Genomic DNA, 15,672 nt, shown 5'->3' on the forward strand with positions numbered 1-15,672 from the left:
AGAAGATACGCAAGCATGGATTTGCGGAAGACATTAGCCTATGTAAAGTCATTGTCAATATCAACTAATATTTGTTCTAATGGTTATAGACACGATGGTGATGCAGAAGATACGCAAGCATGGATTTGTGGAAGACATTAGCCTATGTAAAGTCATTGTCAATATCAACTAACATTTGTTCTAATGGTTATAGACACGATGGTAATGCAGAAGATACGCAAGCATGGATTTGTGGAAGACATTAGCCTATGTAAAGTCATTGTCAATATCAACTAACATTTGTTCTAATGGTTATAGACACGATGGTGATGCAGAAGATACGCAAGCATGGATTTGTGGGGGACATGTGGCCTCATATCCAGATAATGAAGCTCTCGGGCTTCTGGATGTTTGAGTACTATGAGGAGAATGGTGGGGCCATACACCTGATGCGTATGCTCTATGCCGCGATCACCACTATTCTCATGGTCATGCAGTTTGGCTTCATCCTATTGTTTCTCATTTTCGACACCTACAACGGCGACCAGATAGCTTCAGCTACCATCAGTTTCCTCTTCTTCGCACACAGCATCACCAAGTACTTTTACTTTGCGTTTCGCAGCAAGGCCTTCTACAGAGTGTTAGGGTCATGGAATCACGTAAGTTTAAAATCCGGGTTCATTTAGGGTTAGTGGGCTACGCCACAATTTTATTATATTTTGATACTGATTGTTTTTTTTATTTTACGCCAGTTAGTCAAGAAACTAAATGCATTTATGTCATTCAATAAATTAATAGTTGCAACAAATAAGATAAAATAATCTACAAAAATAATACCTGTTTATTTTATCTTCAGTACACATAGTTGAAATGGACTGGAAAACAATGCTTATGTCCAGAAACGTAAATCTAGAAATAATTATGTCACTACAATCTACATTTTTAAGAATTTGAAAATTCACCCGTTACTACACTAGAATTACATATTAATAAATATGCCTTCTTAAAAATATCTATTGATACAAAAACCTTTGCAAGACCACACCAAGGAAAATGTAATATTAAATTCACTAAACAATTTCATTTAGACTGGACTAGTTATTATATTTGCATGGCATTGGTCCAGTCTCAATTTTGTTTGATAAAGTCTCGATATTTCTAGTGGAAGTGATAAGAAATAGTATACGGGTTTGAAGTAGGTCATTGGACGTTGGGGATGAAAGAGCTTATACAATCCGATTGAAAAGTATTCCATTCAGATACTTTTCTATTACGATCACCTTTTCTTTATAAAAAAATAAGTAAATATAATAAAAGTGTATTAAGAATGACTCAACTGTATTATGATGCCGTTAGCGATATTTTGAAAGTTTCTACTGATTCTTTCTTAAATGTTGCAATTTCACTTTCTTTACGTAAAGTATGGCTACATAGTAAAAGTTGGGTCGTTACTAAATGTAAATAATATTTAAGATTTGTTAAGTGAGATAGGTTATTTGTACTGTACCATTAAAACTGTTGACTGCATCATCTTTCTGTATACATACACAATACAGTATGGGTTTTCTCTGTTACGTCCCTTTTTCGGCCGTCCTGCTCAACCGATTTTTACTACTGAGGCGTTATTGTAACGCTTATAATTTAGTGGAGCGACGAATGGTAATTAAAAAGATAATTTCCTTTAGGGCTACGCCCCCTTAAGGTACATAGCTGTTGATTGTGCATAGAGGATTATATCAAATATGCAACATATTCTCTCTGGGCATATCATGATTAACTCTGGACTAAAGTAGGCAATCATGCAACGAATTTATACACATTTTGCTTTTTTAATATTACTTGTGTGTAAAGGTTACAAAATGTAAGAAGCGAAGTTAAAAATGTGTTCTCAAAAGGGCAGATAAAATTAAAAACTTCAATTCAGGCAACGCCATTCAAAGACAATGTAGCTTAACATAATGATAACCATATTTGTGCAATGAAGATAGCTTCTTTGCAAATTTGCAACTGTTCTACAGACATTTGTTTTTATGTGAATGGACTTTGTAAATGCAGTATTTTTACACTTGAAAACAAAAGCAACATTCAACTTTACAAAGGTAAACATATTTTTCTTTAGAAACTATTGGCACAGATTCTGCGAGGTCAAACATTGACAAATTGTGACATAAACATGTAACATGAATTGTTGTCAGATCAACTCACACCCTCTGTTCGTGGAGTCGAATGCTCGCCATCGCACTCGGACCATGCAGCGAGTCAGGCGGCTCTTGCTCATCATAGGTATTGGCACTCTCATGTCCGTCATGGCTTGGACCTTCAGTACCTTCATCGGACCCTCTACTCGCCAGATCCCAGACCCGGACGACGGTAACCGCACTATCTCCATGGAAGTGCCTAGACTCATGCTGGGCACCCATCTCTTCTGGGACGCATCGACTGGAGCCAACTACGTGTTTACTTTTACTTACCAGGTGACTAGAGCCTTTTAGATATCCCATTGCAAAGTTTAAGCTGTAGCTAGTTTTAGAATACAAATCTACGTAGTTTGGTTGAACCGGACACAGTGCCCCTGGTGTCAATTAGGGATATCTACAGAATTCACAAACTTTCTTACCAAGGAAAACCATTAGTCCAACTTATTGTAAATTTTAGTATATTTTATTTTACATACAACATTGTAGGACATGTAACTGAAGGAAAATATCTACTTTTGACACCATAGCAATCTGTGAGTAGCTCATTGTTATAAGTTACATTTCAATCAAAGATTTGCTTCGTGCGTATAAATGTGAAGTCCACTTCAATATGGAAAGATAATAATAGAACTTGCCCGAAGTCGTTCGTAAAACTATGTATTTGAAGATAGTAGATGAATACAAATATTTATTCTATATCTATTGAAGTTCTAAAATAAGAGTTCACAAATGAGAAAGTTCCAGCTATGTTAATGCAACCAAGTATTGGAAATCACTAAATAGTACAAACAATCTAAATTAAATTCATACAAATAAGTCAACCTGATGAAAACTATTCAGAATTACGTCAGGTAATTTACAAGTAGTAAATTAAATATTTTATGTGGATGGCTTACTACTTGTCTATAAACAAACGTCCGATGAAAGGAAATTGTATTCTAATACAGCCGACTACAAATACATTAATATAAAGTCCACACCTATTTTTAACAAGTGAATTAGATTGCTTTACATACTGCGACAATACAGGCTTTATTCATTAAGAGCATAAAATTGTTAAATCAGAAACTATTTATTCTAAATTACCTAGTTATCTACGTTAGTAATACTACTAAATACAGTATACTTATTTTACTCATAAAATAATTTCAGATAGGCAAGAAATTCAAAATATCTTTTTAATTTTTTTCATGTTTAACTTATGGCGTAAATAAATAATGGTAAGCGTCGAATGTGAAAAGCATTATTGTTGACAACTTGTTAAAGCTGTTAACATAGCTGACAAATATTATAAAGTTTTATAACAAACTTGTATAACTGTAATGTATAAGTGTGCAATTTTATAACTGTACATAGATGTAGACATAGATGATCCTTATCCCTTGACCTGCCTCTCGTGTGAGGTCATACGAGTCCTCACAGACATCAAAATCTTACGAGGAAAGGTTGTGTTTTACTATACAGTAGAACCTTGATAACAAGACCATCATGGTGATTTTAAAATACGACTTGTTATAAAGGTTGACTTCTTATCGAGATTTGTTAACGTATGTGATTAGGGAAAAATAATTTTAAGGAGATTTGAAAATGACACTTGTTATCAAGGGTGACTTGTTATCAAGGGTCTTCTTATCAAGGTTCCGCTGTATCTTGAATTATGGGTTAAGTCTCTGAATCACTAGAGGATTGATCAACTAGTTATAAAGAGTTTACTAGGGATCGATGTGCTAAATGGATGGTAAAGTTTTATAAATGTCAAACGTACAAATGATGTAAGTTTTCCAAACAAAATTGTAAGTGGATGATACCTTACTATCGAACAGGGCTACAATTTGAGGTATACTCACTTCAGTAAAGAATGACTCAATAAAGAAGTAGCAATTACCGTGGTCTTCTTCGTAACGACTAATTCAGGGTTCCGCTGTATTTTTTAGTGTTTGTGAAGACAATTCATTATTACATGGCAACTACAAACTGTAATTTGAACCACGATTGTGAATTTCTCATTCTCCAAAGTCCATATTACTAAAATTATTGAATTTAATATTGGAGACTCACATAAATTTTCTTTAGACCAATCAGGTAAAATCTAAATGCTGTCTTTGTTCAATTGTTTGGATATTTCCGTGTTAAAATCGACTACTTCACATTTACGTACTTAGGTATAAAAGCGAAATACAGGTATGTAGACACAATTTTTCACATTTTGGTAACTGCAGCTTTTATAGTCCGAATTTCCCACCAATATAAATAACTGGACATTAACCGTACTACAAATGTTTTACCTCCAACATTCTTTCTGTATACGCCAGTTGTACTTCTTGATGTTCGCCCTCACCCATGCTAACCTGATGGACGTGGTGTTCTGCTGTTTCGTCATCTTTGCATGTGAGCAACTCAAGCACCTGAAGGAGATCCTAAGACCTCTGATGGAGCTCAGTGCCGCTCTGGATGTTCCCGTGGATAACCCAGAGAGACTCTTCCGCCGAGACAACAGCAACGCTGATCTTCCTCTATTGGGTATGTGTTATAGTCCAGGGCTAGGGAGGTGACTTTTAGAACTAATTTATGTATTGATGATCAACATTTTTATGGCTAAGGGTAGTCAAATATCTGTTTGGGTGTTTGACAAACCTTCCCACCTCTAAGATATAAAATATGCCTATAACCTCCAATTTGCCACATGCACCTAACATGCTTGAGCGAATGACGAGACAAGAAGAGCTGGGTGCGCTGCTACAGTACAAGATTGAAATGTAGGTCTACTGATAATTGTTAAGTGGCGGGACTAGAAAGTGAACCCAGAAAATCGATGCCTTGGTTTCTCGGTTCGACGCGCTACCGGCTGATAAACCGATTTTCCAAATAACTTCTCTATTTCCAAGCGCATGACTTCAATATCGGCTTTCATCATGCCATTGATATAATCAACAATAAGAACCTCAAAATTATTTAGTTATGACTATGTTTAGGTTGTATGTGTGTTACGTCGCTCAGTTGATATACCGAACAGTAAGGTTTCTAAATAAACTTTGGACCAATACGTAACCATTAGTTCTACGCATCATTAGCCCGCCTCCCACACTACTCATAGTTTTTTGCAATAGAATGTAAAAAATATTTACAGACCATAATAACTACTACTACTACTCTTGACATGAACCATTCGTTTCTTGTATTAAGTAGAACCCCGTTAGTACCCCAAGAGCTATATTGTATGGTATTATTTGTAGTTTTAGTTTGCAACTATTTCGTCATGTAAACGAGAAACTGAAAAAAGTTATTTACACGAAAGTCAAGAATAATTAAGGTTTTAACTGTTTGTTTACAATCGATAGCTTTTTTATGAATTTCTCTATAGGGACTAGCAGAGTACCAATCCTTCGTACGGGATTGGCATATAAAGTATAAATGCTTATTGCAGTTATACTTAAGCGTTGCGTTTGCAATGTAGGGGAGGCACAGTTTGGTCAAATTTGCTTCTTTAAATTTACAGTATATAATAGTATTACACATCTACCATAGCCATAATTTTCTGCTACTTCACCTAAACAATAGAGAAAAATAAATTTTTGAATTCGCAAAATATCACAAATTATTCATGAAATTAAAAACTTAAACATAACTGTAAACAATCCTAATTTGACAGTTCTCATTGCGTATCACAGTGTTTTGTTGCTGCTTAGTTCAAATTAGCTGTTTTCATAAATTAAAAAAATAATAGTGCTGCACTCTGTTGGTAAATTTGATAACTTTTCATGCTTTTGCATATCATAGAACCAACTATTTAGTTGAAACAGCTGACTAAATTCTTTAATTAACTTGAAATATCAATACCGTACTCATCACGTTACTATGGGGAACCACAGGGCCATTAAGGCGAAGCCCGGAAGGATTTTTGAGATAAGAATATGCATATATGTTAATCTGGAATGTGAGCTATGATCATGCCAAATTTCAGCCCAATCCGTTCGCAGTAGTTAATGAGTGATTGAGCAACACACACACAAACTCACAAACTTTCACATTTATAATATTAGTAAGATATACGTCCGTGGTGAACGGGGTTTTATGAAAAAAAATGTTTTTCCCATTTTTGACCCTCAAAACACAATATTTCCCATTTTTTCTCTGGACCTTTTTAAATAACTTAAAAAAAAAAACAGATAATTTAGCATATCAAAGCGTTTTTGTATGGTTATTGGTAACGGAGAAAAGTTTAAAAAAATGCCCACATGTTATTCTTATGGAGAATATTGTAAAATGTTGTAGTTTGCTTGTTTATGGATATATTTTGATCAAACTTGGCAAATCTATTTATTGTATACTCGGCTATTAATATTTTACTTAAAAACACACTTTATTAGTTTCCTTGTAGCAGCAAACCTAGGTACTCATTAAACTTAAATTTAAATAGATTTAATTGAACATGAATTCAGACAAATGGAAATTGGCTTAGTCGGCAGGTTTGCTGCGGCGCGGGTATTTATACCTTCGTAAACAGTTTGAGCGTAGAATAGTTATTTGTGTAACTACCAGTGGATGAAGTGGCAGAAATATTACGCTAGAGCCGTAGGCGAGTGTGGAAAGTTTCTCGAGTGCCGCAAAGGCAGTTTGCACCCGTGTTACACATTATATTTTTCATACAGTTACTATAAATCATATAAATAATTAGTCTTTTAAAAACTGTATTACACGTTTTTTGGTTAGGTTAAATCCAAACATTGAACGAAATGGGAAATGCTGTACCAGCTGATCGTAGTCGTAGTATCTTAAGTGTTGCCAGCATATTTCCAAGCGTACACGGATTACGTGCATAATTAAATCACGATGTTTTGTGTTGTTTGGTTGGAATACTGGTGTTCGACAAAGTAAAAACTGTGCTACAAAGAAAAATGTGTGTGGCAAAGTAAGTGAATGCAGCAATTAACAGTTTTCTGTACTATAATCATTGCAAGGAAGCCCACTTTATCGGTTGACTGTAGGCAAACAATGTTTTTAGTGTGATAAGCATATACTAATGTAGGATTTACAAACATACTGTTTGGGCTATTATAAGAACCGCAACACTAAAATGTAAGTTATGAGGATCATTTTAAGAGAAAGGAGATGAGGTAAAAATAACACTTGAAATCCCATTTAAAACTTCGCCTCTCGCTGTGAGTCCAACCGTTTTTGCGCTTACGGATAAACATTACATGGTAAAGGTGTTGTATTACTTTGCATTGTAGCTGTATTTAGTGATTTGTATTTACATTTCAAATACTCTTTTTTATGTTTTCAAACGAAAGGTTTAATCGAAAGGTGTTTAAAAGTGCAACGTCCCCTTTGAATGAACAAGAAATGTAGTGCATAGGCATGACATTGGACCAGTAAAATAAACTTAACTGATCTATACAACTCCGGATGTGTCTAGGTTATGTTTCACTATCAAAATATTTGTCATTAACCCTTCCCACGCGGCAAACGCATATATACGCAGGCCTCAAATTTTGCCGAAACGCGTAATCCGTATATATGCGTATCTTCTTTATTTATAGTCTGTAGTTGGTGTAACGTCCGCTAGAGTTCAGGGTTGTATTGGTTTGTGTTCCGCTGATATTGCCGAGTGCACCCGAATCACTGTCAAGGTCGCTGGCTCACTAGTGGTGGGGAGGGAGGGGGTTTTGTTTGTCGCCGCATGGAATTTTCCGTGTCTGTGCGGTAGTCCCGCGCTAAGTCCGCATATATACGCACGCCACGTACTGCTGCTATTTAGCGAGTTTCTTTGTTTGCGTTGAGTCCGTACGGCGGATATTTAGTGAGTTTTATTGCTTGTGTTGTGTTCCGTGTGCTGTGTGTTATTTTCTTTATTTGTACAGTTATGTTTTTCTGGGGTTTCTAGCCAATAATTTTTTCTTATAATTGAAAATGGCGAACCCTGATGACCCGGACTTCAACGTCTTTGTAAATGATCTAATGAATGCTTCTTTTTCGTCCGCATATGTTGATATGGATATAGATGACAGTGACCGTGAGGACGCGCTAATATATAACAATCCTGGTGAAAGTGAAAGTGACGGAGAAGTCAGTCAACCCCCTCAACCTCTAGCACTGCCGCTGGATTCACAACCACCTGTCACACCCCTTCAACCTCCAGCATTGCCCGGCTCCACAACTGATACCAGTCACACCACCTATGATGACCTTATAAATGATATAGGCCTAACAAATACTTCCTTCTCGTCTATAATTGATGTTATGGAGATAGATAGTGACCGTAAGGACATTTCTGTCACATCACCGCCGGTTTCACTACCGACACCTGTGACACCGCTGCCGACTCCACTACCAACACCTGTGACACCGCTGCCGGCTCCACTACCAACATCCGTGACACCGCTGCCGACTCCACTACCAACACCTGTGACACCGCTGCCGGCTCCACTACCAACATCCGTGACACCGCTGCCGGCTCCACTACCAACACCTATCACAGACCCTCAACCTCCAGCTAGGGCCAAGCGGTCTCGTGGTGTCAAACGAGCACCTGTGACACCACCGGCTCCACAACCGACACCTGTCACAACCCCTCAACCTCCAGCTCCGGCCAAGCGGTCTCGTCGTGTCACACGAACACCTGTTACACCGCCACCGGCTCCACAGGCCCAGCCTCCACCCGACTCTGCCGACCTGCCTACCGCACAACTCAGCGACTGGGTTGACGTCACTGATAACGACCCTGGCCCTTCGCATACCATCCCGATATATTCGGTAAGTGCTGGACCTGTACTTCCTGCCGCGTTCGATAGCGAGTCAGAGCCCATTGATTATTTCAAATTGTTTTTCAACGATAACATATTTGATCTTATTTGTACTGAAACAAACTTATATGCTAACAAGCGGAAAGCTCAGTGTAATTCACCCCGTGGTAGAATAAACACGTGGAAGGACATCACCCCTGTTGAACTGAAAGCCTTTTTTGCAACTATAATAAATATGGGGTTGATTCCACTACCGTCTATTGAATCCTACTACTCGACTACCTGGATAGGGGTGTAGGCTTTCTGCCCATACGATAATCCTATTAGTGACGCTCGGCTGACCTGTCAGGGCTACCCGTCCCTGCGTTGGGGTTGAAGATGAATAAGCGTAGGACAGTGGAGGGGGTAAGACGCCAATGTAGGGGAAGTTAGTGCGAAATGGAGAGAGTGAAAGTGATGTAGGGTGAAGAGAAGGAAAGAGGTAAAAATTCAGCCATAAGGATCGAACTGATCAACAACTCACCCCATTACATTGTGATCCAATGGTGTTTATAATTTTTTATGTGTTCAGTGGCGTCATTCGCCTATTAGGCGGCCTGATGATTGGAGTGTTCAATCTAAATCAATAATCACTTGGGCAAATAGTACCTAATATCCACTGTAAAAGGAAAAAAAGAACTGTTGCGGAGGACCTTTGCGGTAATATTTATTTACCGTATTGTGAGTTAACAGTATATTGTGTAAATAGCCTAAATGTATCAATAGTGTTTTAGACCTCTCAGTACATACATTCTGTGCTTTAAGTAAACTGTTGATTCTTTATGAACAAATTATTACTAATATAATGGTTAAATTATGGTCAAATTTGAAAAAGAAGTGTTTTATTCATAAAAAAGCCAAATATTTTATTATTTAATACGAACTTTTGTTTAAATGGTTACGTTTGTAAATCTTATAAAACAACTAATATAATATATATTATATTGAAGTGTTTTTGTAGGGTTATTAGTGACGATTTGTAAATTTAAAATTGCTATTTTATTTGTATGGAGAATAATACAGTAGACTCATAGTTGGCTTGCCTTGATGATGGTTGTTAATTGATAGTTTAATTAATATTGGCAAATTTGTTACATCTATGCTTATTTAATACGCAAGCAGGTTTTTTGTGACAATTACTCCTCCGAAACTACTGAACCGATTGACATGTTTTTGGTGTCATTGGAAAGAGCGTAACGTGAAGTTGTGCAGGAAACTTTCTTTTTAGGGAAATAATTAGAGAGTGAGGCCCTGGGGCCCTTTAAAGTTTCGTATTCCTCCATAAGATTAACATGGGAAACAAACATTGTTATGAAACTCCAGCTGTCAGAAATTAAAAGTGAAGAACATATGTTAATTGTAAAATTGTGACAGAGAGGTTATGCAGAAAATCAGGTAGTTAATGGTTATTTGGTGCTATTAAAATAAAGACTGAAATTTGTAAACGTACTGGCGACAATGGGTGATGCCATGAAGACTACATTATCATTGACAAAGACCAACATGGACAACCTATTTCTGCTATAAGTGGTAAACATTTCTACAATACACTAAAAGCCAGACCAGCTTTTGAAAAATGATAAAATATTTACAAGAAATGTTGATTATATTGAACTGCTAAGTACATTGTGAGTATTATCATTAGTTACGTAATCTTTGAGTTTACTCTTTTAAACTCATCGGAGTTTATGACTTATTTGTTCTTATATAAGTTATTTGTTTTTAATAACTCATTTACTTCTTTGCGATTGCTCGATTTCGAGCAACATGTACACTAGTTTATACTAAACAATTAATATTTCACAAAAAATCTATATATTAATTTGAAACTGTTTTTCTTTGTGACAGCTATTTTGAGAGAACCGCTGGGCGTAGAAACCCGGTAGAGGTGTCTAAAGAAAGGTCCTGGTCTGTAGATGAGCCATCAAAAGAGAAACATGGAGAATTCCCTCGGGGCTCTGCCCCAGTGGCCTTTAAATTCCCATCCCATGTTATTCTTATGGAGGAAAATGAGGTTTTTGTCACAGCTAATTTGAGAACACGGCTGGGCGTAGACACTTGGTATGGGTGTCTAAAGAAAGGTATTAGTCTGTAGGTGAGCCCTCAAAAGAGAAACGATGTAAATTTCCTTGGGGCTCTGCCCCAGAGGCCTTTAAAGTTCACTCTGCAATTTTGTTTACATTTCAACCATATGGATAATTTTACACTACTTTTAATGAACCAGCTGTTAATATTAAAATTGTATTCAAAGGTCTACTGAAACTGTCAAAATTTAATGTTTACATTACTATTTATGATTTTAAATGGATTCTCCACTGCATGGCAAGTTTTTTATAGCTTCAACAAAATGATGAATTTATGATACGTTTGAAATGTTTTGTTCAAAAATCAATGCTTTATTGCTCTTAGAAAATTTTAAATTATGAAATAAGTGTGACTTATAAATTTCAAAGGAACATATAACTATTCCTTATCGGGTTAGCTTATACATATTGTAAGGTTGGCACTTGCCTTTTTTTCCTACTTTCAATCACCATTTATTTTTAAATTCAAGAAAGAACGCCTGAGATTAATTTATTGGTATAACAGTTTTTGATAATCGGGTTGAAAATTGTAGGTATCATAGATGAGTACGATGAGGATGAGAGCTGTGATCAAGTTTTGGAATAGACTAACTACGGAGTCTATGGTTTTGATAAAGTAGATGAACTATGTCAATTTAGGTATTAAAAAAAATGTGTACACAGTTTTTACTTTGATGTACACATGTAGCTAGGTTGAACAACGCATCTAAACCTCACTACATACAAAACATTCGGAAACACAACAGTGTCATCACATCTCATCGCATTTGCATAATGTGTTACCAATGCTGGACTAGGTTATGGATTTGGTTCCGCAAATGTTCAAGATTTGTGATAAAATTTCTTACAATTATGGTTCATTCGTATCCACGAAATACATGCACAGCTTTATGTGATCTATATGGCCAAGGCAAAACTACCCCATAAGCTAATGAACTATCAAGTAAGAACAGGATAATTAAATACATAGGTCGATGTGGCAAGAGAAGGATTTAAAATTGCTGAGATCGAAGTAAGAATGTTACTGCTTCCTGGAGAATCAGATATTTTTATAAAAAAAAGTGATTAAGATTTACTTATAAATCCGGATACAATCTGAATGATTTTCCTAAAGCAGATTGAATTAATGGTCAGTAATAAATATTGACTCTTTCCGTAACATGATAGACTAATTATATGAACTCATTCTCCCATATAGTGAAAGTGGCTTTGGTATGAAACAAACTCATGAAGAAACAATTATAAGACTCCTAAAAAACCTTTTAGGCAACCTAAAGCCGATAAAAAGAAAGGTAGGAAATATTGTGTTAAACGAATTCATCAATCACGTTTTTTAGGGAACACAATCGTCATACTTATTATTGCTTATCGTCCCTTCATATAACTAAGATTTTAATGACTTAACTCTATCCAACGCAGTTAGCTGAATTTACATAAAACCTCAAGATTAACCGTCGATTTCGACGGGGTTCCACTAGTACCTTATTACCTTCAAGACAAACGCAATAACATATAAAGATAGAAAACCTGATAAAAAATAACACTGGTATGACTGTTTTTGTGTCGCGTAGTATATATTTAGTTCTTATGATTCTATCATATTGGTTTGTTGGTCACATAGTTGCAGACAAGTACTTATACCACACGCACTATCATAGTTTTTTAGACACAGACCACAAAAATGCCATATCTCGGTCATTTTTAATTGGATTTTCTACGTCGATGTGTCATTACGTTTGTGTCAGAATTTACAGTAAAAAGCATTCTTGTGTTTATTTTAATGATTTACTGGTATAACGTTACTACTCTTAAAAATGTTTAAATGGCTGCCATATTACATTTATAAATTGTAATATATTCTTGCAAAACTAATTAAACTAGCATTAACATTTATTTACAATTTAAAATTTTAAGTAACATGGATATAAAAAAAACAAAATGGTGGCTCTGTGTGTAACCATTGATTTACAGGTGCTTTGTGATACTGTATTTATACATTCGTTATTAACACAGAAATTATATTCTAAAAGGTTGGTAGAGAGTTACTTAACACCCTATAGTTCGACAGAATTGTTATAACAAACTCACTACTAGATCATAAATGACCAGAAATATATTTTCATCAACATCATTAGGAGTACTGGTTAGATGACGTATTTTCTCGTCACACAATTGGTATTTGGAATGTGACGTTTGCAGTAAAGATTTGAATAAAACTTGTTCAATATCGTACAAAACTGTGATTTTATTATTTTGTATAAACAAATCTTTCAATAAGTCTTAATTTACGACTCAACGAAATAAACTATGACCAATAGTTGTATCACCAGCGTTGCCTTAGTTTTTGTGTTAAAGATGTTCGCTTATGAGGCTACCACGTAAAATCAAAACAATTGTTAGGTTGCAATTGAGGTCAATCACACTCTCGCAGTTACTTCCCTGCAAAGTGACCCGAGTGACCCTACGTAAGGAATATCTAAGAAATAGCAAATTAAATCCTTGTACGCTAATCACTTATATTTCCTTTACCTTTCCTAGTACTAAACACTGATTCCCTTCATTGCATTATTTGTTAACGGAAGTCCATTCAAATTCTTGCGTCGAATTGTTGTAATGTCAACCCTATCCTTCTGGGAACGTCAGACGTCCGGTGTCGCTGGGGTGGCTGGGGGCAACAAACTCCATCTTCTATCTCGCTCTACCCCCACTCTAGCGCTTGCTACCCCTCAACTGCCAGGAAAGGCCATAAATCAGGCGATTAGCTTCAACAATACCCGGGTAGGATTATGGGACGACCTCCGTCTCCCCCTGGATAGGGCGAATACCTTTTTTCAGAGACGTGTTCAATAGAGATGAGTTCTTGAATATTTTCTGGAATCTCCACTTCAATCACAAGGATACCAACAATGCAGTGCCCAGGGGATTTCTTGTTTCACCCATAGTCGACCATATGAAAGAAATGTGTAGGCTTTTTTATAACCCCTCAGAACACATTTCAGTCGACGAGAGCACCATTTCCTTCAAAGGAAAAGTTAGTTTTAGGATCTATAACCCAAACAAACCAACCAAATTCGGTTTGAAGATCTTTGTTGTGTCCGATAGCAAGAGTGGCTATCTATATGATTTTATCCCATATTACGGAAAGGAGACACTAATACCAGACACAACATTGCTAAAAACAACACAGATTGTAAAAGTATTAGCCCAGTCTGTTGCTATGAAAGACCCTGTTTCACCTGCTACTGGTCTCCACGTTTACACAGACAGATATTACACGAGTCCTGAAATAGCAGAAGAGCTATTAGGTATGGGATGTTTCCTTACAGGCACTGTAATGCCAAACAGAGTTGGTTTACCACCAAGATTGAAAGCTATTGGTAAAGGCCTAAAAAAGGGGGAAATTGTTTCCAAGCGAAAGGAAAATACACTGGTACTTTCTTGGAAAGATAAGCGCACTGTACACATGCTAAGCACTTTTTCCAAGGGTAGCAAACATAATACGACGGATGTCCCAAGCAAGTGGCCGAACAAGCCACCAACAGCAAAACCGCATGTTATCCTTGATTACATAAAACATATGGGAGGCGTTGATCACACCGATCACTTTATTTCATCTTACCAGTTTATGCGCCGAACTAGAAAATGGTATAGAAAAATGTTTTTCTGGCTTTTTGAGGTGGCTATTGTGAACTCGTACATTATGTACAAAGACATACAACAAAAGCACAACAAAAATCCCATGTCACATAGGCAGTTCCGCACATGCTTGGTGAAGTCCTTGGTAGAGGAAAAACTCGCTAATCGTCCAATAGCACGTAAAAGAGGCCGTCCAGTCTACGGGCCACCGAATCAACGGTTAGATGGAAACCCACATTTTATGGACAGAAAAGAAAAGGGAGCTAATCGGTGTGTGGTGTGTTTCAAAAATGGACGCCGCCGCGAGACAATCTACTTCTGCAAGACTTGCGACTCCCGTCCGGCGCTTCACCCAGACACCTGTTTCGAGCAGTTCCACACGATGGCTGAGTACTAGAACTTTATAATGTTTTTGTTGGACCCTAACATTGTTTTTAGTGATTTTTTATGAACTTGGCATTGTATTCCTTTTTATAATATTCTGTTTCAAAACTGTTTAGAAATACTTTTTTTCAATTTTCAATTTTTGTACGTTTATTTTTTTTTTTTTTTTATTTTTTTTTTATTTTTTTATCGTTTTTGTATGCTAATATTGTCTTTTGTATCAATTTTACAACAATACTGCATTTTTAATTTTTCTCTAAACAATTACAAGTAAACAAAATAGAAAAATAAAATAATTTCTCATTTTGTATGTAAAACTTTAAAATTCGTGTAAAATATATTATATTGATTTTTTTTCTTTATGCTTAGTATTTTTTTTATCCTTGGATATGTCCAAATGTAGAAGTAAAATTCGCCAGTAAAAAAAAAAAAAAAATAAAATAAAATAAATTCCGCTGTTGGGGTTTAGGTGAGGTAAATGATATTCCGCGTGGGAAGGGTTAAAACGTGTTTGTACTTTTATTAAAAATTGTTTGAAAATAAGATTTTAATAGTTTTAATGTTTAAGGGTTATATTTTTATAGTAATCAAATTTATTTGCATAAATAT

General features: G+C 36.1%; 1 protein-coding gene across 1 annotated transcript in view; it reads left to right on the plus strand.

Moving 5' to 3' along the window:
• Positions 1 to 287: 287 nt before the first annotated feature.
• The window catches only part of LOC128998499 (odorant receptor coreceptor), a 43,363-nt gene continuing 27,978 nt past the window's right edge, over positions 288 to 15,672 (plus strand). The window contains exons 1-3 of the mRNA XM_054424659.1: positions 288 to 638; positions 2,175 to 2,453; positions 4,490 to 4,697. Coding sequence (XP_054280634.1) covers positions 288 to 638; positions 2,175 to 2,453; positions 4,490 to 4,697 — 838 coding nt within the window. The remainder of the gene's footprint in view (positions 639 to 2,174; positions 2,454 to 4,489; positions 4,698 to 15,672) is intronic.

The sequence above is a fragment of the Macrosteles quadrilineatus genome, unplaced genomic scaffold, assembly GCF_028750875.1.
Source record: "Macrosteles quadrilineatus isolate MER2022 unplaced genomic scaffold, UCM_ALF_1.0 Scaffold_7__1_contigs__length_78375512, whole genome shotgun sequence".
NCBI classification, from domain to species: Eukaryota; Metazoa; Arthropoda; class Insecta; order Hemiptera; family Cicadellidae; genus Macrosteles; species Macrosteles quadrilineatus.